Source organism: Rissa tridactyla, chromosome 4 (assembly GCF_028500815.1).
Source record: "Rissa tridactyla isolate bRisTri1 chromosome 4, bRisTri1.patW.cur.20221130, whole genome shotgun sequence".
Taxonomy (NCBI): Eukaryota; Metazoa; Chordata; class Aves; order Charadriiformes; family Laridae; genus Rissa; species Rissa tridactyla.
Window position 1 is genome coordinate 1,331,246 of NC_071469.1, and position 27,208 is coordinate 1,358,453.

The 27,208-nt window shown below is 40.5% G+C and overlaps 1 protein-coding gene across 4 annotated transcripts; it reads right to left on the minus strand.

Moving 5' to 3' along the window:
• Nucleotides 1–470: 470 nt before the first annotated feature.
• Nucleotides 471–26,807, minus strand: BUB1B (BUB1 mitotic checkpoint serine/threonine kinase B). 4 transcript variants are annotated; one of them, XM_054198744.1, is made up of 24 exons: nucleotides 26,733–26,807; nucleotides 25,282–25,444; nucleotides 23,105–23,164; nucleotides 22,715–22,859; nucleotides 21,600–21,796; nucleotides 21,319–21,497; nucleotides 21,007–21,200; nucleotides 18,963–19,057; nucleotides 16,563–16,789; nucleotides 16,166–16,275; nucleotides 14,510–14,607; nucleotides 14,171–14,223; nucleotides 13,636–13,746; nucleotides 13,348–13,432; nucleotides 12,853–12,955; nucleotides 11,500–11,786; nucleotides 10,372–10,562; nucleotides 8,173–8,319; nucleotides 7,888–8,000; nucleotides 7,444–7,605; nucleotides 6,586–6,728; nucleotides 5,467–5,638; nucleotides 4,984–5,090; nucleotides 471–1,201 (listed from the first exon to the last, which is right to left on the minus strand). In XM_054198744.1, exons 2-24 carry the CDS (start codon nucleotides 25,422–25,424, stop codon nucleotides 1,012–1,014), a joined length of 3,312 nt encoding a protein of 1,103 aa, XP_054054719.1. In that variant the 5' UTR covers nucleotides 25,425–25,444; nucleotides 26,733–26,807; the 3' UTR covers nucleotides 471–1,011. The 4 variants fall into 4 exon arrangements, with proteins under 4 accessions (XP_054054719.1, XP_054054721.1, XP_054054720.1 ...); XM_054198746.1 differs by having other exon boundaries at nucleotides 26,534–26,789; XM_054198745.1 differs by lacking the exon at nucleotides 26,733–26,807 and adding an exon at nucleotides 26,315–26,523 and having other exon boundaries at nucleotides 10,393–10,562.
• Between the last annotated feature and the right edge of the window lie 401 nt (nucleotides 26,808–27,208).

Consider the following 27,208-nt stretch of genomic DNA (forward strand, 5'->3'; position numbering starts at 1 on the left):
CACTTAAAGACAATTTGTTTTTATAGAGAGAAGAAATTACTAGTGCTGCAGTCTTCTTCTCTCCCTTTCATACATGGGAGAAGCTGTGAGGAAGTAAATCCCAAGTCTGAGAAGTTCCTCTACACTTAAGGTATGTGTTGGGTTTGGATCCTGTAACTTCGGTTCTCTTGAAAAAAATGAAGCCTTTGCATTGGTTTCAATAATGTAGTGCATAAAAGGTTAACACAAATATCTATCCACAAAACCTCCCCAAAACACCTGCAAACACTTCAGAACACATGGCAAATTTAGACTTCAGTGACATTTCTGAAAGATGCTCAATCCAGTCAGTAACTCTAGCCCCTACAAAAGTAAAAAAAACACTTGCAGTGAGAAGCAAAAACATTAAGTACGCATCTTTTTCACTCATGACTTCATCTACTTTTTCTTCTGACACTCATCCATGGGAGCACATTCCAAGTAGGATCATTAAAGTTGTGTTGAAGTGCGCAGGAAATCCTGTATGGTTATGAAAGCCCCCACCAAAGGAGGAGCTTTTGTATCTAGCAGTCACAAACTAGTCCCAGTCAGGCAGAAGCACTCCAGCACGGATGCTCAATCAAGTCTTTTGAAACCATCTGACCATAGGGTTTAATATGACAGAGTTGCTATCAAAATACAACTTTATTGATGAAACACTGATTAACTGACCAGCTAAACATACGAGAAAGACATTTCAGAGATGGCAGTGTGAACTTGGTATCGAACACATTTTTAATGAGCTGTACAAAAAGGCGGGGGGCAGTTATGACAACCAATTTTCTCTGGCAAAGCGCTCAGACACAGAGCAGTTCATGCAGCAGGAGTTATCCACGCACTGACGCAACATCAACATTCTTTAGCGAGTCCCATGTGAAGTATTGCAGAAACAGCTACAATCACAGATCATGCTTACATTTGAACAAAAATTAAATTAAAAGTTAACAACAAATCCTTCTCTATAATACAAACGTGTATTTGTCCCCTATGAAATCACAGGAAGTTCTCCAAGAGGAAAGTTTCTCCCAGTGCAGCTAAGGATTCACAAAGACGTTCTTGGAAGCAGCTGTCAAACATGTCACTTATTTCCTCTCTTAACTCCCTCAGCAGAGGCACTGTGGACTTACCATCTGCATTCAGGATTCTCCCAAAAAGTTTACTCCAGAAATCACTGTCAACAGTCCTGAAACAAATAGAGCGGTTTTCAGTGAAACAGTCTCCATACACGACACATCTGTCAAGATTTCCATTTATATTCAGTACTGAAGGCCCTGGGAAAACCAAATCTGAAATAATAATTCCACTCGCATGAGTAAATGTAAAGGAAAGCTAGGAATGTATTGTTGAGTTTACACGTGCGAGCCCCTTTGCCGTTCTCCAGTAGGCTTCTGGGGAGTAACCAGACAGGCTGTTTCACAGGTCTATCAAAACCACTATTTTTAAAGTTGTCTCTTCTAGTGAGCCTTATCCCTACCACCATTCACACTCAGCCACAGCACTTTTAAATCAAAGGAGTTATCAAGAGCATTCTTTGAGCCAACAAAGTTGGCAGATTCCTTTAATGAATAAGGGGTAGAGGTAAATCTTAGTCCCCCACTTGCACGTTAAGTTCATAAATCAATACTAAAGAAAAGCTGCAAGAGAAATAATAGGAAAAAAAATGGTTTACAGACACTTTCACTTTTTTCCCCTGCCTTCCAGCTGCCAGACTTCTCATATAGATAACATTTCAAAGACAATTAATAGCAATAAATCCCCTCTCTCACAGCTACACCCACACAACATGAATAAAAAGGTTAACTGACTCATTAAAGTCTCAGAAAACTGATATCGGCGCTAACGCCGGCGTCCGTAGACTGGGCTGCTGCTGACTCCTGAAGCACTTCCCCCCCCCCACCATCGAGCCAGGAGTTACATTGGCTTTTGAACAAGTTATCTGCCTCGGCTTTCTGGAAGTGACTCACAAAACAGCAGCAGCCATAGTCTCAGAAGGAATCTGGCCTGTACTATTATACAAGTAACTCTTACATTTTTCTGGAATAATTAAGTCATACAGGACCCAATAAAAAAAAAAAAGAATGCAAGACTTGAGGCCGTTTCATTCTTGGACTTAGACAAGAAAGAGGCATGGCAGAGGAGGTTACATGTTGGTAAGGATGTCTAAAGAGTTATGAGTGACAGAAATAGCCCTAAAAATGCAAACACAGCTTCTGTGTACTACCTCACATAACCCTGCACAGGTGAAGTTTGTGTTCAAGTTTGAAAACAAGTTGTCAAACTTCTAGTAATGCTCAGATGAAAAAAACCCCACTTGATCAGAATTCACATTCTGCCTTTCCAGAAGTCTTTACTGCAGCATGGACTTAAGCGCTTTGCGGTCATTCTGTCAGCTTTTAAGTGGGTTTAGCTTTATTGAGCGCCTTTGGCCTTAGAAGAACCATTTGGTGCTTTGCCTTGCAATTCCCCACTGCTTTGGTGTTTTGTTGAACTGGTAGTAAAATCTGTGGCTCTACCAGCCATTCTGCTGTCTTTAAGTTTGTTTAATACTTAAAAAAATAATTAAGTCCTTTTTTAAAAGCTTTCCTAAGATAAGGAGGTTATGGTTGTTGCATTTAACACCAGTCAGCCTTTTAGTATGAAGCCTTCTTTCTATTTCTTATTGCCTAAATTCTCAGAACATTCTTTGAGGAAAGTTATCCTGTCCATACAGCCCTCAAAAAACCCAAAACAAAAAACCAACCAAACCACAAAACCAAACCCCAAAGAAAAAACCAAACCACTTTCCAAGTCACTTGCAGAACTTCTGGCAGAAAGGACAGAAATAACACGATCTTTATATCTGAAAGATAGAATTACTAAAAGCAACAGGAAAGAGAATCCTGTGCCTTCATGGGTGTTGCAGGTGTCATTGCCACGCGTGGCCATATTCAAAGGCTAAAGCACAAGATTAATATCCATCAGCTGGCTCTTCTCACAGGGAAGTGCTTAATTGTGCAGCCTCTCCTGGTGAATGAAGACTCCCTGTAGCAGTAAACTCGCTTGTCAGAGATTACTTGAGAATTCACTGAAAGCTTCAAATTGACTAGAGCAAATGTCATCAATTAATAAGAGCCAGACACACTAAAAGATCTATGCGTGAATGAAAAAAGAGATTCAGTGCAGGTTCCTTATTCCTGCATAATGAAACACCCTGTTTACACTGTTGATAAGACTTGAGTAGCACATGTAAGTAAAGCACCTATACAAACATTTCTTGGAGTTTGTGATATTGAAAAATCAGTATAGATGAATAATAAGTCTATAACACTTCCAGAAGCAAAGTAGAAGATGGGATGGGAAACAGAAATTCCTTATTTGTATTCCAAACACAGACTTACTATACCTGCTCCTCCTGCTCCGGTTATTGCTATTTTTCATCATACCCACATCCCGATCAGGTCCCCAACACCCTGTTCTACCTTCTCAACTCAGGCCCTGTGTGGCCTTCATCTGCAGTAGCTCAATTTAATCTCTTGTAAAATTATAAAATTAATTAAATAATAAAAAATTAAATTAAAAAATGGCAGCACTTATCAGAAATCTGTCTCTCTATCCCAACAGAATATTGTAAAAACCAGATCATGTTCATATAGAAATTCATGTGCAGGAGCCCTGTTTTTCAGAGCAGGCCAGATTTACTTAGCTCAAAGATATGTAATGTTAGAATATCGGGCAGTAAAGAGCAAAAGCCAATCTCCATCAGTGATTTAGGTGCCTTCTTTTTTTTTTAGTATTTCTGAAACAAAGGCAGTATAACATACGTATTTACTGCCAACCTATAAATCATTGATATTCATCTCTTCAGAGAACAATCACCCTCGGTGGTTTTGTTCTTCACCGCCCCGTCCTGTAAGTTGGTCCTCTGAAAAAACCCCAAAAGCTACAGGGTACAGTGGGGCACGCGTAGTCAGTATTCACAGGAGCCTGCCATAGCCTCATTAACTACTGGTACCAGACTAAAACAATACAGAAAAACAGATATACGCCAAGTAAAGAAAAACACGTTTTTTCCCTGTACACAGCTTAAGATGAGATTTTTTTTTTTTAAAAAAGGGTTGAATACAACAAACTGGAGGTATAAGTAATGCAGGTTGCTAGGGAACCGGGCAACTCCCAGATTGGTGGTAGTTTTTCTTAAAGCAATGGTTATAGGAGTACATCCACACAGCAAGCGTAGCTGATATACCACGACCCTGATCTGTCAACTAATTTCTATCACGAGCAGAGCACTCTGGAAAATCCTTATGTAATGCGAAGGCATAAAATTCTGCAGGATGTGACTAACAAAGTGAACAAGTGTTTAGTCTAAGAACAAACAAAGGGTAGATGAAAGCAGAGTAATCTTATAGCCAAAACACATTGCTAAAAGAGAGCAGTAGAAATTAATAGCTGACAACAATACATCTTAAATTATAATTTTAAATTATTTTCCTTCTTGTGCATGTGTACTGTTTCTGCAACTGTTACAGACAGAACCCTGGCATCAATGTCTTATAGTAGCCCTTCAACAGAGCCTACAATGAAAAAGGCAGAAAAAACGAATAATCTCTATTTCTAAAGCAACACACTCACAGAATTTTTTTTCCCCTCACCACCCACTCACTTATAAATTTCTCCAAGCTTGGTCTATCAAGTAAAAAGAGAGACTAAAGCAGTCTGGTCTGAAAGGATAGAAAAAGCAAAGTCATCCTAACTGGACTGTTGGGCTCATATTGAGCTTAGAATTGTCTCCTACACAGCACTAAGGCTACAATGAACAAGTCAAGCAGCTTCAAAATTTACGTCCCCACAGAACAAATGCTTTTGGCAACAACAGCACTAAATTCTGTGTTTTAAGCTTTGAAGACGGTACCACTGTAAAGAAAGTGAAGGAAGTTAGAAAGTAGTCTGTTCTTTCCCAGCAGCCTCCTCTGCAAAAGGACTTACTTTGATAGATTTTGGCCGATTTTCCAGATGGAGTTCTCTTGATAGACCTGGACGTGATCCCCAAACAGCATCAAATGGACTATATCTGCAATGCCAACCAAGTCTACCTGCAACCACAACAAACATCAGAAAATTGAACTTCTGCAATCCACTACAGATTTCTACTGTCTGTGCTTTTACACATTTAAGTCTGAATTGGTTTATGTATCAGAATCGTCTGGAGACCTGCTAAGCAAGAAAACTTCAAAGAGTAAAATTCTGGTCTTATTGTAGGTTCCTAAATAAACACAGTAATCACAGGCACTCAGCAGCACTGCTAGTCCCTTCACTTAATGCCAGAGATTTAATCAAATGAAAGATTCTCTTTATTCAGTATATATTAATCAGAGCTTTCCCCAGAGTTGGCAAAAATGTAACTTAAGAAAATGGAGGTTTTGTAAAGGAAACACAGGAACTAAGATGTCCTGCTAAAGAGATACCCACCTGATAAGGAAGAGAACTTTTTGCCAGAAGCTGTTGTCCATGAGGGGTCTGAGATATTGGAAAGCTGTTGGGCAAACTTACTTGAGACTGTAATCTCAAGTCTAGGCTGTGAGAGAAATCCACTATCTTCAGAGCTCTTGTCATCTCATCGTTAGCAAACGGATCGCAGATCCTGAGCAGAGGAAGCAAATGAAGTGTAAGACAATCCAACAAACTTTTTCTTTTTAAATGAAATTTAACAGCGTAGTGAAGGTGAGTCTTAGCTATGTCAATGCTCCCCTCTGATGGTTGGCTCAAGAACTACTGCTGAAAGGACTACCCCTGGTTGGAGAACCAGCTGGCAGCCTGAAGCTGAGAGATGATACTGGTATCTCCATGGTAAGCAATGGGGAACGCTAAAGGATTAAAAATGACGATCTTTTGATATTTGTTACAGTTATCTGAAATACAGTTGGTGGAACGGGAGAACAGTGTTATGTTTAGCACTTCTCCCTCTCCTTCAAGATCTCAGAATGCTTTATACAAGAAAGAATTAAGCTTCATAATTCCTTAATAAATTGAATCATTACACATTCCAAAGTTACTATCTTCCCACACTTGGTTCACAGATCACATTCCAAGGGATATGTCACTTTGTTAACATAATATGGGAAAGCGCTTAAAGAAGAAAACTAGATCTGTGCACCAAGTTAAGAGCTGGACTGTAGTGCAGGCTGTGCAATTTGTTTAAGAAACTGTCTGGATATTCCAGTCCCACCTGCCCTTTGTATAATTTCCTGTTTTTTGGATACATAAAACCAGAAGGCAAGCTATTTAACAATATCCAGCCAGCTGTCCAGAACACTGGTAAAGTAGGAACTTGAGAACACAGGCAACAGCAAAAACATTTTGTTTAGTTTAAGTTTTACAACACCATTGTATACTATTTCTATAGAAATAAACAAAAGAAAGGTTTATTCCTAAACAAATTATTTTCACTATTTTCAGCATACACTGTAGCCTAAAAAATAGGATTGCAGTATCAGTACGCCAACCAAAGAGGAGAAATTACAAAAGCACAAGAGCTGTAGCTAAAACTCAGTATTATATATTCTCCCATATTCGTACAAAGAGACGAACCTGTCTCCCAGAAAGAACACCTCTGGACTCAGATCTCCATGGACAATCTCTGCTTTGTGGAGCTTCTCTACCACACCCAGAAGATTATAAACAACCAGTAGGATAACTTCCTCCGTGATGGACTTACACTCACGAATAACATCCTGAAAACAGGGAATAAACATTTATGTATATGCCATTCTACCTCAGATTAAGTGAAATATTTATAGCTCACTTTTTTCCCTTACTCATCTGTACAGAGATAACAGTCCTACTCTAAATTCAGAATAATCAGATTTTGCCCATGATCAGCCTAGCCAGAATTAGAAGAAGCATGAGCTCTTAGGAGGCACTATTATTCAGCAATAGACAAAAGATCAGGAGAAGGAAATTGAACTGAAGACTGAAATCACTATTTAATTTGTATCCTATTTATATGCAACAATTCAAAATGCACTTACCAGACTGTATTTAAAATGTAAATCCTTCAGCAAGGCACTAAGTGCTATGACCTTGCTATAGCAGACTGGAACTCATTGAAAGATGTCAAGTTATACAAGAGCTTTAGATGCAAACCTTGTTGTGGAATAACATGTGGTTGTTGGCTCAGATCATTTATTATTCATGAATAAAGAAAATGTGAAAGACTGGCTCAAGTTTGTCTGTGAGAAACACATGATCTATGAATGAGAAACCAGCTCTAAGGCTGTAATGAACAGGCCCTAATTTGTATATAGACAAAACAGAGGATCTAGATTGCAGGATTAAACATGTGAAACTATCTTGAGCAGTAGCATAACGACAAACAAAACTCACTAGTGGTACCTATGCAAGAGTTCATGTCTTCTGCAATTGTACTTTGTTTATATCTGTACTGACCCCAAGCGTGAAGTGATTTATATCCCTGTGCAAAATAGCACAGCCGTCTCGATACATGTAACAGCTGCAATTCTCACTGAAGCTTTGGTCAAAGTCAGTATTCAAACGTTCCTGTAACTGAAGTGTGATATAAAAATCCCAAGGCACGGGCTGAGAATACACCTACAAGAAGGTACATAAGAGGGAACATTTATTTTTGGAATAAAGCGAAAATTGCTTCTCTTTATACGCTTCTCATCCACTTTCCTTCCTCCCCCCTTTACCAAAGGCAACATTTTCCACAGTCAGAAACTTTTAATCTGTATCAACAATTAGAAAGAGGCTTGAAGTAGCAAACTTAATGCATGGAATTCAGAAATTAAAGCCAAACTTACTACGTTTTACTTTGTATTGGCCGAGGAGATGTTAACATTTCACACTTGTATAACACCCATCATATGTTACCTTTATTGCAAATCCCTTTGCATCCAACTGGGGAAAGTTAGCTGGAATAGCAAAAAACATCTTGTATTCTTCATTGGTCCAATATTCCCATTTGATACAGTAAGTCTCATTTCCTGTTACGAAAGTTCACATTCATGAGCTGTCACAGCAAACATACGTACCAGGCTGTTCAAGTTATTCCCCATGTACACCACATGAAGCTAGTGAGGGTGAATATGAAGCATATTTTAAACCGATTAGAACATAACTAGATCCCTTGCACTGGAGAGCGTCTGGTGTACCTACCAAGCTCAACGTCTTTCTCAAGCCCCATGACCGGCAGAGTGCCAGGATCCAAATGAAAAGCTGCAGAAGCAGTCAATGACTCTGGCATAGGATCTAAAAGCTTTTTACGCTGTTCAGCGCTCCATAAGAACTGAGTTTCATCATCATCTAGGAAGACAAGCAATAGAAACAGATGAGCTGAAACTAGGTGTTGAGTGTCTGTGACTTGATTACATCTGTCAGGAAAAAGTAACCTGATATGGGAAGCTTTGTATCTGCACACTGATAGACTGCATCACCTTTCAGCAAGTCAATTAATCTCTTTCCAATAGTTTCTTGTTCTGTGAAGTGAACATAACACTCATTTTTGAAACTACCTTACAGGCTATCTCATCATGAGCTCTCAATAATTCTACTGTAGTGTCACATAAAATGTATCTTTCACAAGAGAGAAAGCTCTGAATTAGATTACGTACTTCTGCTCAGCCACAGCAGAATTCAAACTAATTTTGCAACTTAACACTCCTTTTTTAAATCTATGTCCAGAGTAAGTGATCAGTTTGTGATTTTTAAATTAAGGGGTTTATTGAAATTCACTCCTTCAAATACAGCAGAGGTTTTATGTTTAAGAAAAGGAAAACAAAGCGGGACTTGCAGCTCTGCTGCTCATTGCAATACTAAGAATTTTAAGGCTTTTATTGCATAATAGGACAGACAGCAAATCATTCAATAGACGAGTTCATCTGTATCAAGGTAGCCTGAGAAGTCTTGATCTCAAATGATGAGACAGAGTAAGACACAGCGGAACTAGATGGCTTCTACCGACTTCCTCTCCCAAAGACTAAGACTATAACACGTGGCAGCATTTTAAGCTTTCACAGTACAAAGGTAAGAATCAAGAGTATCGTTACCTACTGTTACATTTATTTGAAAAGCATTGCAGTAAGATGTTGCTCAGGAAGTAATTCCATGATAGTAGATCCAGGAAACATTGTAGGTTGAAGGCTAAATAGGCACTTCAATATTTTGCTATCACAAACCTACGAAATTTATGGCCTATTTTACAGGAATAAACTGACAGACATCTGAAGTAATTTTTCTGCTCTATATAGCATTAAGGAGTCCTCAGTAGAATTACTGCATCCAGGCTGAGAACTGCCGTTCGAGGGAGATGTGCAGGAAGCAAGAAAAAAAGCAACAGGAATGATCAAAAGTTTAAGAAAGGACCATTAAAACATCTGAACAAATGCCTTCTTTTTCTGAAGAGAATCTGTAAAGATTCTTCCTCTTGCTCTAAAGATTAGTGCATATCACAAAAAACAAGTGTAAGATCTATACAAAATATTTCAGCTTTTTCAGTGACAACAGTCTTCTCCTAATTGTATTTTCACTCCAGGTCCCAAGCCAACTTCACCACAAAATAGTCTGCAGACACACAATAACATATTCTTCTCTAGAGCAGATACACCCAGAATTTTCAGATACACAATTTTAACTAAAATATCATAATCCAAAATCAAAGGAGTTAAAGCAGGTTAAACACCTTGAAAACCATCATTCAACAGGCCAGATTTTGAAGGCTTTTTGCAACCATTCCTGTTCTAGCTGTAATATAAAGGTTTATAACAGAGAGAAACAAGGGTCTTGGGCTAGAAGAAAAAAAAAAAGAAATTAACTATTTAAGTACCAGTATTGTTTTCCTGCAATAGGAAAAGGAAACATACTGCAAAGCAGCACAATAGTTTATAGAAAAGTTGAGTACAAATTCAAAGCCAAAGTTATATAATTTTCACTAGATTTCAAATTCATATTCACCTTTTTCAATGTAGCACTTTTCAGCACATCCAGCCAACACAAAATATGATTACAGAGAGAGAAAAAATGTCAAAATAAAACAAAGCTGTCTTAGAAGTTCTCACTACCGTCCTTGAAATTTTTCATTTCAGAATTTGACCTCATTACACCTACACACTCCCTGCTTTAATACTTTAAATAACTTCTCCATCACCTTAATATTTACATCTTTTGGATGCTGACAAGCATGCTATACCGTATACCTCACTACTGCTTCTGACAAGGGAGCCACAAGTTTAGTCACAAGTCAAAGTAATGGTAAATACGCAGAAAGCAAGGTAGAATATAGGAGGTACAGAAAAAGCACCACAGGTTAGTGTCAGCTGCAAGTTATTTGTTGTGAGTGAAACTCAGTTTAGCACTAACCAGTAATGTTCTCAGTGATACCTCCAGAATCAGGAGCCGTTTCAGCAGGCAAGCTCTGGGCAAGTTCCAGTTTCTCGGGGATATGTGGGAATTTAATAGCAGATATTTGCGTAACAGAGGAAAGAGAAGATCCTGAGGAGACAGAAGAACCTGAGGAGCGAGTATCTTCCACGCTTGCTTCCATGATCGGGCTGTAAATAAAGTCATCAAGTGTTCAGACTTTCAGAAGACAGTGTCTAGATAATGCCAGCCTAGTGACTATGAAAGGATACTGTGCACTCCCAGACTTTATGTTTCAGAAATCCTTTCCCATCCTTAGTGGAAAACCAATAGTTATGTCAGAGTCAGAGCTTCATTTTAGCTTCAATGATTGTTTATACTCAGAACCTTAGTCTACAGATGAATTTTGTTTTCTCTTCCATTAAATATGACTGCCACAACAGAAGACATACTAAATGCTTATTACTCCATTAGCTACCAAAATTCAGACCTGCAGAGCTTTTAAAGCAGCAGAGGGTTGGGTGGGGAATAACTCTCGCTCTTCCTTCCTAATTATAATCAGCACGGTTTCCCAGGGAACTTGCCAAGTAAATAAACACCTCCAGCATGGTATACATGTTTACATGCTAACAGCTAGCAAATCAAGCTCAGTCCTAAATTAAGAAAACACCATACAACAGATGCTTTTCTCTTTACAATGATGAGAAAAAGGAGGTGGTTTGCCAGTTTTCTTCTCTTTAGCTTTTCTCCTCTGTAGAGAAATCTAAGCCATAATAACAGATTCCATATGCTAAAATAACTACAGAAGCATACGAGTATGAAAGGAACTGATGATTCTACTTTTAATCTCTGGTTACAAAGACAGAATGTGTTTATTAATTTCTTTACAAGTTATTTGGTAGAAAAAACATGGGGTTAAGTCCCACAGCAGTAATGCTGAAAATCCAAGTGGGCTTGCTATTACCTCTTAAATTTGCTCAAGGCAAAACAGACCCCAAGCTAGAGAAATGGCTGTCTTCAGTATATTCCGATCTCTTCAGAAAGTTGTTTCATCAGCAAAAGAACAGTAAAACCACAATCAATGAGAGACACAGGAAAAGGGGCTTAAGATGCTTTGCTGTTAATTACCTCAGTTTTTTTACACACAGAGCTTCATTGTACACTCCCTCGCAAACCAGCATTTCCTGATTCAGAGGTGCACTCTTCGATTCCGGGCAGTCTTCCTTCAGGACGCTCTCTGCAAAAGCAGGATCTGGGACTCTCTGAGCTACCACCCCATGAAAGGGCGTTGAGGCCAGATGGGCAGCCCTAACAAAGTCACACGTGTCTTCTGGGTTGGCACAAAGGGTTTTGTGCTTGTAGGAGCCCGTCAAAATTGCATCTTCAGTCAAAGGCTCAATTCCATTCAGCTCATCCTGAAAGAAGTAGGAAGAGACAGTGAAAAGCCTGTAAATTTACGTCAAATTTTCTTTTAGTTTATTTAAAAGCTGAGCATTTCTCTCTCCTCTTTCTTCCATCCCATCATCTTCCAACATGAATTGGACAGTCTTCATGTACTCTACATATGTTGCTCAAATTGAGTAACTGAACCTTAACTGTAATATAGTTGCATATTTTTTTTCCAGCTAGAAAGGGTAGCTTTGTTACCCTCTAGAGTGCTGTAGAGCTGCCATGAACTGTTAAAGCCTACTTACTATCTACCATCCCAGAAGCACATTTCAGTTCAGTTACACACACACTATTGAAGAGTTTACTAAAACATTTGGCATTGAAGAGACATAGAACATGTAAAGCAGAACCTACGCAGTTACCCAAACTGACTCCACAACCAAAATCAGTGTGATGTTTACCATGCTGAACCCTGATAAGTATTGTAGCTGCACATAAAATCCTTCTCAGCTCGGAAAAAAGTCCTCTCACGCAACCAGTTTAAAGGCCTATTGTGGCATGCAGTAACTAAGTCCTTTGGTGAGACAGCAACTACTACCTCTGCTGAAAGCTTTACAAACACCTGCAAACTGTCACACAAAGACACATAGCTCAGGAAACAAGATACAAAGGTTTAAGGGAGTCAAGCATATGGTACTCTGGCTGAGGAACACAAGATCCAAGATGCTTGTTTGGATGCATGGCAAGAAAGCGGATGAATCAGGAGCCAATGTTTAAGAGTCCAACTCTTCAACACAAACTTTTTAAAGTTTTAGTGTGAGTGATCCGGTCCACTAATCAGTTGCTGAAAATTTGGAAGACTCCTTACCATCACCTCCATATTGGCCACCTTTAAAGCCTAATAAAACCATGAAATTTCCAGTGTAATCTTAGCATCACCCAATTCAAATATTGTCGTGCCAGACAGAAGTTTAGAATCCTTGCTTATCACAAATCATGTCAGTCCAAGCCAATCTCACTCAGTTCAACAGCAGGACATTATGTTGGTTTCTCCTTGACAGAAAATCTCTATGGGGTAAATTGTTTCCTTACACAGGCTTCTGGTGATATGTTTTCCTTTGCAGTTAGAGAATCTGAAGGTTTCCGAACAGCAAGAGGGCGCCGGGCACTTTTCTGTGTATGATCTGCAGAACAACTAAGATAAAGTTACATTCCATTAAATATTTGTTAGTGTAGCTTCTGATCTTCAACAGAGATTCCTCTCAATAGTTTAAGTCTGCCGACAATTTCAATCTACCACTCCCTACTACAGAACTACCAGTAAACTGCAATATATACAGCTCTCCAGAATGAAGAAAGTTCACAGAGCAGCTTAAATAATTCTAGATTGAGGAGAAACAACATGAGAATATTTCCTCATCATGGACTTCCCAAATAATGAAATAAAACAAAAAATACATATATAAACAAAACAAAAAACCACCCCACAACCATACAAGAAACAGTACTGTATTTCAGCTGATACAGAAAGTGGTTTGATACTTCAGTTTTCCCTCCCTCTGAAGTCTAGGTCTTGAATAATTCTACCTTGTATTCTGATTTGCCAAAGTGGAGGATTCATCAAATATGGAGAAAAACATAGCAGGATCCCGCTGGGGAAGGAGACCTACATCTGTAAAGAAAAACCAAGAGGCTCTATTATATTAACAGTTTTTCCACAACAGCGTATCCAATGCTACTTAAAACATTTAATACATGGTCATTTAAAGAAATGTATTAAAAAGGTTTGGTTTTGTCGTGTTAGTGAACCACACTTTTACCACCATATTATGTTAGCTAGCTTGCTCTGTGCAGGATATGCTTTAGAATTTGTACCTTTTCCCCCAAGGCTGGCCTCAGGTCTCAGTTTCTCCTGTTCATCCTCAGAGTCTGAAAACACATTTCCCCTTTGTGTATCTGGGCACTCATCAAGAGACTGGAAAACCTCTGTCAACAATAACAGGAGTCAATTCAGGTCAAAAGTAAATTTCTTCACCACACACCCTTCCCAACAACAAAATCGAATATACGACTTCTGATTGTATTCCTCTACCAAATCCTCTGAGGAAAAAAAGGACTTAAGACACTATCAATCTTAATGTTAAACTCTTTTACAGATTTAAATAAGACTGCATATATGAAAGTGTGAAGAAAGCTCTTCAGCTATTAAAAGAAATATGCTCCTCTGCTTGAAAGTCCTTTCAAATAGTGACAGTTCTCAGACCTCAGATGCTCGGTCTTTTGCTGAATATGGTTAAAGGCACTACTAGAATGTTCTTCTAATCCACCTAGACTTTTTTTGTCAGTTTGTTGCAGTCTTCCCATTCATATAAAAAAACCCACCACTTCCCTAAAAAAATTAAAATCTTACCCTCAGAACAAGATGGTTTATGTGGTTGAGTATCTTCAGAGACCTGGAATTCACTGTGAAAAAGATACAAACTCGTTTTTTATATTTTACACACCTTCACAAAACATAAGTAAACTTTGTAAAAAAGGCAAGCCAAGCTGACATATACTACTTGTAAAAGTTAAGATCCTTCCAACAAATAACCGAAAATAAAGACAAATTACAGATCCTGGTTACAGGCTGATGCCTAGGGGTATATTCCATTCTGCCTGCGGAACCAGGCTGTTAGTGATCTATGTTACTGATAATTAATTATCTCCACAAATTTTCTCATTGCTGGCAAAGAAAATCCTGTATTACCTTTGCAACTGAGACTGTTTCTCCCCAACTTCTGTTGCACTGGAAAAAGTAAATCCTTGCATTCCCGAAGGTGGCAAAGCTTCTGTTATCTCTGTTGGCTGTAGAAACAAAACCATATTTTGGTTCTACGGTGATGGAATCACAAGCCATACAACAAGGTTCCAAGAACATAATGATAATCCTGCGTAGGTCGTTAAAGCCTTGATGGATTATTAGTTGTCTTTAGCCATTTTTATTTGTACTTAGTTTACTTGCATGAAACAAGTCCATTCTTATTGCTTAGTGTAGTGAAAATGCATAATTTTACTCTTTGCAACCGTATATAACTTTCACAGGAGATTTTGGTTATACTGCAACTATTGAAGACACATGTAAGCAGTTACATAGGTTACATCAAATTCATAACACTTTGAATTTCATTATTTAAAAGATTTACTACTAGGCCATTGTTTAGGAAATGGGGAAGGAGGGGGGAGAGAGGAAAACATACTTTATTAGCCCAACTGATGAAGCTGGGAAAAGGAAAAGCTTTAAAATAATTAATTTTTACTTATTTGCAACCTATAAGAAAACTGGGATTTAAACGCTACCTAGCGGTGACAAACCAAGTATACTTGGCTTGAAAAATACTCTGCTTAAGACTTGTCTGCATAGAAAAGGGAAAACAATAACCTAACACATAATAGAGCATGCTACTGTCTATAAAACTTGGAGACGAATCGGATATGGCTTTGTGTACTGGTCCTGCCTGGGATAGAGTTTTTTTTCATAGCAGCTGGTATTGTGCTAGGTTTTGGATTTTTGACCAAAACAACGTTAACACCACAGTGGTGTTCTAGCTGTTGCTGAACAGTGCTTACAGAGCATCAAGGTCTTCTGGTCTTCATGCTGCCAACCCCAGCAAGTAGGCTGGGGGTGCACAGCAAGTTGGGAGGGGACACAGCTTGGACAGCTGACCCAAACTGCCCAAAAGGACATTCCGTACCACATTACATCATGCTTAGCAATAAAACCTGGAGGAAGGGGGGGCACAGAGAATTATGGCATTTGTCTTCCCAGGTAACCGCTACGCATGGTGAAGGTCTGCTTTCCTGGAAATGGCAAAGCATCTGGCTGCCAATGGGAAGTAGTGAATTAATATCTATTTTGCTTTGCTTGCATGCACAACTTTTAGTTTACCTATTGAACTGTCCTTATCTCAACCCATGAGTTTTCTCACTTTTACCCTTCCAATTCTCTCCCCCATCCCACTGAGGAGTGAGCAAGTAGGTGTATGCGGTGCTTAGTTGCCTACTGGGGTTAGCCCACACCACTTCACAACCCTTTGCTTCTTTCCCTAGTTCCAGATTCTTCTCCTGCTGCCTTTTGCACTACAAGTTATCTATATAGAAGGAAAACGCCATTAACAGAGCTTAAGAAAGAGCAATTTGCCCTTAAGCACTTGGCATACCTTTACTTAAAAAAAAAGGTTACAAGTTTATACCTTAGCATAAAGGTATAAACTTGTCCAATTGTTAAATAACTTAACAATATGGTAAAGTAACACTACAAAACTTAGTGTAAGCCAAAAAAAACATATTAAAGATTGTTCATGCTTTGATACTTTCATTTGAAATAGTAGCTGTTTATAAAAGAACAGTTAGATGAGGACAATACCTGTTCACGCAGTTGTTGCTGCTTGTCATCTTTCTTCTTTAATTTCTTCTCCAATTCCTCAATTTTCCTTTGGATTTCTTCCTTCTTCTGTGCTATGGCCTGTATCTCCTCTAAGGAAGGAAAGCTTATAAGACACAATGCATATTTCACATGTAATCTGTGGCTAATCCTAAATTACTTTTAATGGGGCTAAAACATCTGGTCGTCTTTCCCTGTTTCACAGCCTACATGTAAAGCTGTCAGCTATGTTACTTTCTCTATACCTCAGAGCAGTTAAATAACTCTCCCAGCAGAAAGAGAAAAGCAGCTGCAATGACAGATGTATGCTGATAAGAAGTAACTATACTTTTATTACTCCGTCTCAGAACATCTTATGTCATCCCATTTTGAAGCATACCTTCAGTTTTCTTTTTTGCTTTCTGTCTGTAGATTTCAGCTCGGATCTCTTCCAAAGAAAATTCTTCGACTCCAGCATAAACTTTATCTTTACAGTACATCACCACCTCTTTCTTTTCTTCAGTACCTTGCTGATGATTTTGCACTCGCTGTAGTGGGTCCTCCTCTTTCTCAGGTTTGCGAGCACTTAAAACATGGTTTATGCTGGGTTCAATTTTGCAGGGAGTCCTGAAAAAACATGCAGTTATTACTTTGATTATATATACTTCACTGTAACACAGCAAAGCAATCATAGGAGAGAAAATAGCTAATTTCAGAATCTAGTTGTAGAATAGCGTAAAGGCTTTCTGTTCTGTTGACAGAAAAAAAAAAACAAGAAAAATTGAATGATAGCACATAAGAGGCAAGCATACCAACTGAGAATTGTATAATTAAAAAAAAAAAACAACAAAGAAATCCCAATCCAAAAGATTAATAAGGTCCAGTCAAGAGCAAATAAAATTCTTATGTTACTCGGAATTGCTGTGCATCCTGGAGCAGGATCATGTTCACTTTATCTCCATTGATCTGTGTGGCCAGGCAGGATGGGGGGCATGGGGGGAGCCGGGCAGAGAACTGGTGGGACTTAAAAATGGTAGATCTTGGACTAGATTAAGCCTGGCATTTTAGGTTAAGGAAAAAAAGGGATGATTGAAGATGCAATAAGGGGGGAATTTGCTCAAGGAAAGTGTTTTGCATGCTGAGTGACAGAAATGAAGTGCCCCATTACAAAAAAACAAACACAAAAAAACCCATCACTGTGCAAAGGAGTCGGTAGCAGCCAATTCCTTAACTTGAAAGCGCTTCCTGGAAGTGCTATATACTAATTTCAGGAGAGAGGAACCAGAACTTGTGCAGTTCTACAGACATCAGTAATCCAGATGATTCCAGCAATTATCTGTACATCAACAAAAGATGATATGAAAAACTGACCTTAAAAAATGTGTTTACTGTTATCTGGGTAAATAGTTAGCTCAAAAGAAAACACAGCACACAGTTCCAAGACATCTGTTTTGGTTTGCATGTGAATGGACTCAACCCTGAACCTATTTGGGAGGTTATGAGGCTCACAGGTGCTCCTAATGGTTGAGGATTTTTTTAAAGCTTTTTTTTGTGGGGGTGGGGGCTTATTACCAAGATCACTACAGGTTCCTTCTGACCAAATCTCTGGACGGCAACTGATGGCATGAGTTGCATCATGTCTACACAGATTCAATGCAACACTTTCAGACTTGATTTGGTTGACGACCATGGCATCATGAGGAAACGGACTCAAAGGCAGAAAATAAATAAATAAATAAATCTGCTTTTACACTTTCAGCTATATAGCATAAAACTACATAGAAACTCTCCACTCAAGTTGCTTACAGCTAATTTAGCATGATGTTCAGTTCCCACCCACTCCTTTTTCCCTGGTATAAAAAGAAGCCGCTTTCTGTAAATAATAAGGCTTCATATGAGACCAGCATGTCAAGAGATTTAATTCTTTGGTATCACTGACTTTCAGGAGCAAGAAATAGCCTTGTAGCTTAGAAAGAAACTTATTTTTACATATTCTTAGACTAAATTATGATGTGTCCTTGGTCAGAGCTATTCTGCAGTCCACATGCAACATGAAAACCCACAGGAATAATCCATGCTGTTAGGCATGTTTCAGCATTCTTTGATTATATGCAATTCAGAGCCATGGAAGCTGTAATATTAAACATTCTTTTCCACGTCTCTCTTCGGAAGAGCCTACATATTCTACAGCCATCATTAGCCCCAGAAAAGGAAAGGTAAGCAGCTTTGCAACATAATGCATTTTCCTCTGCTCTAACAAAACAGAGCAACCCCATCTCCTGGGATTTATCAGCATTTCAGTGAGCACTGTACAAGCAGGAAGGTAATTTCAGGCAAAACAGCACACACTCCGCCGTGCCCTAAGCAACACTGTTGTCATGGAAACTTTTATAGCTTGTTTCAGAATAAAAAAAAAAATAGATTGAGCACAGAGTTCCCAAGATAGAGGAAAACAGCAATAAGCCTGTCTCAATTCAGGGCTGCTTTCATAGCAACCAGCATCCTAAGAGAGGTAACTGTTTTTGTGTAAACACACTGAGTTAAGCTATTAAACTAATTAGCATATATAAATATGATGTAGGCTCCCACGTTATGAGCAGCTATAGTCAAACACTTCCCATGTTCTTATGCATCCTCCACTGAAGCCTCTGCCATCAAGCTAAAGCACAGAGCTTCTAGGTTGACAGATTTTAAATTCTCATAGATCCAGAGGCTTGACTACTTGGCAAAACAAGTCAGAATTTTCCAAAGCAGCTTTCATAACTTCAAAAGCAAACCCGACTTCAAACTGAAGACTCACATGACTTGTTGCTGAGCCGACTCTTCCACGTACGGGGTGAAACTGGGCAGTGGGTAGGGCACTTCTATACCAGAATGGGCAGTGCTGCGAGGACGCTGAGGAAGGAAAAGTCAATGTTAACAGCTTAAGGATTCATTTTTAGACTCTACATTCCTCTGTGCTCTGAATCACCCTTTTCCCAAGGTTTGGCTCATTTGTAGTTTTTGTTATTTAAAAAAATTGAACCTGATAAGACTTTTCTAAAATTATGTTCTGGTGTGTAAACAGCTACAGACCATCAGCTGAGCACCAGCACCTAAAAAAAAAAGCAAGACACACTCCTGCATGTCCTTATCAGTTCCTAGTTTCTGTTATTCTGAGGGAATGCTGGTCAAGCAGGGTATTCCAGTTGCTCCTCTTGTTTGTTTTCCAGAAATGCTACAGTCCCCATTTTTCAGCCAAGACTGATCCAGTTCTATGACAGTATTTCTACTGCTGTCCACCAAGAACCTCCAGACTTCTCCATTTTCCTCTCAGAGGCTATTCCAACACCACAATAATTCCTTTATCTGATTCTGGGCTCCATTTTTTAAGAGAAGAGAGTTGGAATTTAATCTGGCAACACACTACTCTCACAGAATTGTAGTAGACTCTTAAGCAGAAAGTTAGATGGTGGGGATATTTCACAAAGCAACTTCTCTTTTCCACCATTTTTCAGTGTTCTCAAACATTGCCATCTTCACATTGGCAATAAAAGAGAAGCCTCTTTCCTCTGTGTGGCTTTTACTATCTCAGCCCATTCACAAAAGGTTATTCTTTCATTGCAATACAAACCAGAATGAGCATCACACTTCAGTGAAGAGGAAATAAACATCCTCAACTCTTCTGCTAGTTGCAGATTTTTTAATTTTTTTTTTAAAATTACATTTAACAAATTTCATTAAAGGGCGAACAGAGAACTCTAAGGACAGACATTAAAAGAATACAGAAGCTTTTGGGGACGAGAATGAATGTGTTAAGCAGCCCAAAGCAAGGCAACTGACAAAAGAAGTTTTACATTAATAATTCCTCCTTCTCATTCTTCTCAGCCAAATTAAACCTGTGGTTTACTAAACTTTTCCATTCACTTAATAAAATTGCATTGTATCTGGTAGTAATTATTCTTGGAGTTTCCAAGAATTTCAGCCCATTTGCTTCTGTCCCCTCATTCTAGTTTTTGTTTCTAAGCTTAATTTATAATGACTTCCATATTGAGAAGTCTAAAATAATTTTATCACCCAATTACTTTCTATTCTTCCCCTCTAATCTACAAAGAACAGATGAACACTGAGGGTTGTCTAAGGACCTATGGAACAAACTCTATTTCATAAGATGAATTTCCTTCAGATAGCGTCTTGGATCATTTCTCTAGAACAGCTTAAACACCTGTAGAACAGCTTTTTCTTTTCATGTCTCCAGCATTAGTTTAAACCATTGGAACCTACTGTCTGTCATCCTGTTGTCAGGATAACTATTCCATTGATACAGTAGTTCTTCAATTCTTTTGATCTCCACTCTTCTGCTTTCCTCACAAGCACTTCAAAACAGACTTGCAGAACACTGTACATGCCTTATTCATAAGATAGGAAACAAGTTCTTCCTTCAGGTGGTACTGTATGATATCAGTTTAACTCTTGCTCTTCTTGCACATGTAATTAACTAATACTTAACTTCTCTACCCTTCTTTGGCTAGTGTTTTCCCTCTTATATTACTTTTCTGCCCTCCCAACAGTTTGGTAGGCCATCTCTACCAATTTTTCTGGTTAGCAAGAACTGTAATTTCTTGATTTAAGAACTCTAGAGAGCTTTTTTAAAACTTATTCTAGCAAGATCGGCTTGCTAAACTTGAATAGGTTATGCATAGCCAGAGATTCTGTAGGAAGAAGCTAGGAAGATCTGTGGTTACAAATAGACACGAGCCCCGGGCAAGGGAAAAAGAGTATGAGCTCTGTCTCGGGGATCATAAGCAGTCATCAGCTTACACACCCCTTCCTCATTTTTTTCAGTCTATTTTGAGAGTTCTTACCCTGCCGGCGTTCCAAGGTCCTGCACTTAGTTCATTTTCCTTGGCCCTTGGAGCTGGAGGTGCTATCCATGGCTGTGGTGTAAGCACGGGAATCTCAGGCCCAGAAGCTGAATTTTCATCAAACACAGCAAAACCTAGATTATTTGAAAGTTGCTGGGAATTTAGACTCCGTGAGCTTCTGGTTTGGTTCGTGGCTATAAGCAAGAAGATTTACGCAAATTAACCTTTAACTATCACACTCAAGTGCAAAATCCACAACAAAAAGATGTAACTCTTCCAATAATAATATGTGGCTTCAGCAACTGAATGTACCTTTAAGTGCATCTCCTACACGATTAATTGGGGCTCTCACTTTTTTCTTCCCCCTGCCTTTTAGATCTGCCAGTGAGCTTCTCTGAGGTTCTGCAGTTCCCAGAAGATCCGTATCATTTTCATCAGGAGCTTCCTCAAGCCCCAGTAGCGCCTGCCGAGAAACACGGGTCTGAAACTGCCTGAAAAAAATATCGGAGAACTCAGCATAAACTTAATTGTACCAGATATGCACCGAAGCACATACGACTACTGTAAATTCTTCACTTTAGCAGGAAGCGTACCTGTGATGGGACTGGAGTTTGTCCAAAGGCTCAGCCTTGCGCTGAAGGCCTTCCTGGAATATAAGATCCGCCTTCTTAAAACTTCCTCTAGCCTCCAGTACTTCTGCCCAAGTGATGTAGAGTAGCGCCAGTGTTGTGCCAATTTCCTGGCTGTGTAGATAACTGTACAGATCCAAGGGCTCGTTACAAAGATTTCCCTGAAACAACCGAATTACTTCAGTAATTGCATTGGACTACAGAGGATTTCAAGTTGACGTCTGCATTTTGATGCCTCCTGCAAGACCCCATTGATTTCAGTACAAGTCTTACAGGAGCAGTTGTAAGGCCAGGACATATAATCGTATCATGTCACAGCACACAAAGTAAAGAAAAGGAATTCAGTAGGAGAATAACAGCAATAACGAGAAAAACCTCTGACTGCATGTATATATTTATTACTACCAATTATTACCAATCCCTTAATTCTAGCCCGCATATTCAGTCGTTTTTTAGATATCTATTTTTTTTTAATCTAAGATAATTCAATGATTGAACTACATCATATTAGTATTCCTTAGAATAATTATTGTATCTTTATCTCAAGTACAGCATATTTCTTACCAGTTTCAGAACTGGTAAATCAGCTCAGGAAGCTAAACCTGGAGAAAAGCTGCTTTAAGACAATGACAACAACAAAAAATATAGCAATGGAGAGACAGGTCAAGACCAGAACACACTCAGCTTGGTTTTGCTTAAATGCAGGATGTGGCTAAAAGACAGAAATTAAAATAATTGCTAGGACAGATATAACACCTAAAACATATTTAAATCACTTTCTTTTCTCCTTAAATAAATAATCAAGCTCTACTCATTCTAACTAGCTTTTCCAAAAGAAAACTTATGGACTTTGTAGCTGTCCAGACTGAAAAATCCTAAAAAAGGTCTGAAGATCCTATTGAAAGTGAGATGTGTAATTCAAGAGTAGGTAACATGTTTGCAGAGAGATATTTCTAATATTGCACCAGTTGTACAACATACTCTTTGACTCTGTTACAAAAATCAACTTAACTGTGTGCAAATAACATGACAACTACCAAGAAAAAGGAGCACCCAAGGGATATTCACAAAACACTCACAAACTTGAGCCAGAGATTAAGATAGCGAGGATCTTTGTAGTATTGCCGCTGTTCATTGAGCGCTTTCACTGCCCTTTCCAATATTGCTGCAAGATTACTCTCCTTCCCACCTTGGGGGAAGGTCTGCTCTGTCCACTTGATGTACCTAGAGATGGAATATATTCACACAAAGTCAGTTCTGCATAAGACATAAGGCTTCTGTTTCTGCACAATGTAAGGGGATTTAGAAAAAAATTAGGCATGGTATTGAAACACAACACATTACTCAAAAAAACTGTTATAGAATTTATCTTTTAATGAGTTTCTTATTAAATTAGAATATTTTTCCCAGGCATTTACAAGGATATCTGACATTTCTATTCTTTCTTCTGAAATAAAACGAAGACTTACCGGTCCCAGACATCCAGTGGATCATCTCCAGTGTAGAATCGGATTTCGGATTCGAACTCCCTAACAAAAAAAATTATACAACCAATTAATACATGTGTATAACTGTAAAGATGCTTTTTACATTGTAAACTAAGACCTTTGCTCACTTGTACCATTTCTTAGGTATAAAAAAAAAGGCTAGGTTAGCATTTAAACTTGTGCTTTTACTGAGACCAGAACAATCAAAAAATATAAGCTTTGGCACTCCTCTTCAAAGTGAAAGCAATAGGAAATGTATCATTATTTAACAAGAACAGACATGAATCTTTCCAAAGGATATTTCCAAGAGTGTCTATGACCCTGAAGCTTATATGGTCTCCCTTGACAGAATGCCTGTTTTATTATGAAGAGGTAGTAGCAGACAGATACATTGTGAAGTTTAATTTTTGCATTAAACTTCCCTTATTTAAGTATAGGGGGAGGTTGGAATGATGATGGAACAGCCTGATGATGTGACAATTACAGAACTGCACCAGACACATCTAAGTGACCACAGTGACAGTCATCATCTCGTCTAATTCATCAACTCCCATGCATCATTCCATCCCTACAACATGATGACTTCAGCCTCAGGCAGCCCATCAAGAAAGAAAACCACCTTGCAGCTTGAGTTCGACAAAGAGCATTAGCTTGTGTCTAGCAGTGACTCTAACTTGATCCTGTAGAGCTCCCCAGGCAGTCCCTTTTTCTTGGAAGGCTCTGCTCAACCATACCACTTCATAAACATAGCAAGCCAAGCTAGACAAACCCTCTTGCAGAGTCCAGTACAATGATTCCGTGGCTTTCCATGAAAAAAATCCAGATCCAGCTGACAAGCACTGGTTCAGTAAGTACTGAGTAAGTGTTCATAGACATTGCTGACTTCACATGAAACCACCCAGATGGTTCAACACAACAAGCACCAGTGCTTCTAATTCTGACAACACAGTACCAACACAACTATGCAGACTCTTCACAAAGTCAACTTGGCCTTCACAGGTGTGCTGGTTTTGGCTGGGATAGAGCAAACTTTCTTCATAGTAGCTAGTATGGGGCTATGTGTTGGATTTGTGCTGAAAAACAGTGTTGAAAATACAGAGATATTTTTGTTACTGTTGAGCAGTGCTTACACAGAGTCAGGGCCTTTTCTGCTCCTCACACCGCCCTGCCAGCGAGCAGGCTGGGGGTACAAAAGAAGTTGGGAGGTGACGTAGCCAGGACAGCTGATCCCAACTCACCAAAAGGATATTCCATGCCATATGACATCATTCTCAGTATATAAAGCTGAGCAAGAAGGAAGGAGGGAAAATGTTCAGAGTTATGGCTATTGTCTTCCCAAGTAACTGTTATGTGTGATGGAGTCCTGCTTTCCTGGAGATGGCCGAACACCTCCCTGCCAATGGGAGGCAGTGAATGAATTCCTTGCTTTGCTTGTGTGGCTTTTGCTTTACCTATTAAACTGTCTTTATCTCAACCCACAAGTTTTCTCACTTTTACTCTTCTGATTCTTTCCACCATCCTGTTGCAGCGGAGAGTGAGCAAGCAGCTGCATGGTGCTTAGTTGCTGGCTGGGGTTGAACCACAACAGGGCACATAAAGTTGAGGATCAGACAATAGAAATATAACTGAATAGGTCTGGGACACAAGATGCCCCTTGAAGTCACACAGTCATAGCTGGGGACTACTGTATGCAAGACAGACCAAACCCAAGCTGACTTTGCCCACTCAGGTGTCTTTGCAGTCCAGAGAAGACATAGAGATACCTCTATTGTGCCTACATTATGATAGTAGGAATCATTTACCTCCAAAGAAATGCTCTGCTTCAATGGGTTATTGTAGGAAAGACAAAAAACCTCTCCTCTTTGTAACCTTTATGTATTTTTCTTAATGAGTATGTTTAAAAGCACAACCAAATCTCCCTAGTGTTTGTTGTTTAAATACTCCATTGCAAACTTAAAAATAGTAGTCTATCCTGCACAGCACCCACAGCAAGTAGTACTAAATACCTGGAATGTGAAAGTAGCATAGTCATCAGTTACTAAACTTCTGTTCTTTTATGCTTTTATTAATGCCTATGAGAGTAGAACAGTTAAATAAGACATAGAAAAATTGATGAGGCAGGAAGACAAAGGGAAAGAAGGTGTCAAAACATTGCTCACTGTTTTTTGAGCTGAACAGCTGTGTGGCTGGAAGTCTCCTGCTGAGCCAGTGCTTCCTGCAAGGTGGACATGACACGGCCCTGGCGGAGGGGTTGCACATTCTCTTTGCTCAGCTCCCACTCATCATTGCAGTCCTGTGACATGACAGCCTCTCCTTTAAATTCTGCATTAACAACAAAAACAATAAGGAGTTGATTCATTAGGCAGGATAATAACCTGAAACCTGACAGATCTGTCATTAGGTGATCATAGAATGTTTATAGAGTTGGAAGGGACCTGAAAGCCCACCCAGTGCCACCCCCTGTCCTGGGCAGGGACATCTCCCACCAGCCCAGGTTGCTCCAAGCCCCGTCCAACCTGGCCTTGAACCCCTCCAGGGATGGGGCAGCCACAGCTTCTCTGGGCAACCTGGGCCAGGGGCTCACCCCCAAGAATTTCTTCCTCAGATCTCATCCAAATCTCCCCTCTTGCAGTGGAAAACCCTTCCCCCTCGTCCCACGGCTCCCCTCCCTGATCCAGAGTCCCTCCCCAGCTTTCCTGGAGCCCCTTGAGGGCCTGGAAGGTCTCCCCGGAGCCTTCTCTTCTCCAGGCTGAACCCCCCAGCTCTCTCAGCCTGTCCCCCCAGCTCTCTCAGCCTGTCCTCCCAGCAGAGAGGCTCCAGCCCTCCCAGCAGAGAGGCTCCAGCCCTCCCAGCAGAGAGGCTCCAGCCCTCCCAGCAGAGAGGCTCCAGCCCTCCCAGCAGAGAGGCTCCAGCCCTCCCAGCAGAGAGGCTCCAGCCCTCCCAGCAGAGAGGCTCCAGCCCTCCCAGCAGAGAGGCTCCAGCCCTCCCAGCATCTCCGTGGCCGCCTCTGGACTCGTGTGGATCTACCACACGCTTTCTGTGTAGCTGTAAGTTTAGGCCCCCAAATTTAGAGGGAATTCCCCTCCATGGGAATGATATTAAAGAAGAGCTAAGCACTTCTTTACGATCTAGAATCTCGGGCAGGCAGTGTTAGCAGGAAAGGCTACTAAGATTAAAATCTTTCCACCCCACCTGCGTGCTCCCTTCCTTCCCCCCGAGGTTACCACCCTCTCCGAGGCTGGCGAGCGGCGACCTCCGGCCGAGGGGAGTTCGGACGGCACCGCAAACCGGGCCAGGCCCCTCCGGCTCTTCACCTACGAGCGGTTGTAGGGGACTGGTAGCACGGCCGAGTCTCGACCCCAGCCTCCCTGCGGTGAGGGAAGGAGAGCTGCAGCGGAGACTCTCACGCACCCCGTGCAAGCGAACAGGCTCCACTACCACAGAGAGAGAGGAGAAGCCGTTCGCGACGCGGTTCCAGAATGGCGGCTCGTCCCCGGGACGCACCCCCGCCTCCTCTTCCCTCAGGCTGGGCGGAGGGGCCCCGCGCTCTGCCGGCAGCGGGAGGAGGGCAGCTCCCCTCAGCCGCACCGCCCGCCACAGCCACACGCACCGAGCGCGGCGGTCCGCGGCGAGCGCGCGAGCCTCGCGCTGTAACGGCAGCAGCAGCCTCGGCCCCCTGCAAAATTCAAACTCCAACCGCCGGTAGCCGCCTCCCCATTGGCCAGCGCCGGCCCCCACGCCCCGCCTGATTGGCCCCGCCGGCAGCCGGCCCCGCCGCACCGCTGCATCATGGGAGTTACCGCTTACCCTCAGGCGGCTCGCGCCGCCGCGTGCCGGCGGGGCGAAGTGCAGGGTTAGTTTTGTAATTAGTGACCTTGTAATTGATCTCATCTGAAAAGCAGCTGTCACCACAAGGAGCATTCCTGCTCGTATGTGTTCCCTTCGTTTCCCTTGCCCAGCTCTGGCCTGACGGTGGCTCTGCTGGCGACCGAAATCTGCTGATTTCTCTCTGGGTTATTTCTCTGCCAGAAAATAATTGTGGTGTTTTCTCTGAGGGGAGCATGCCTTTCGGCATGCAACTAACCA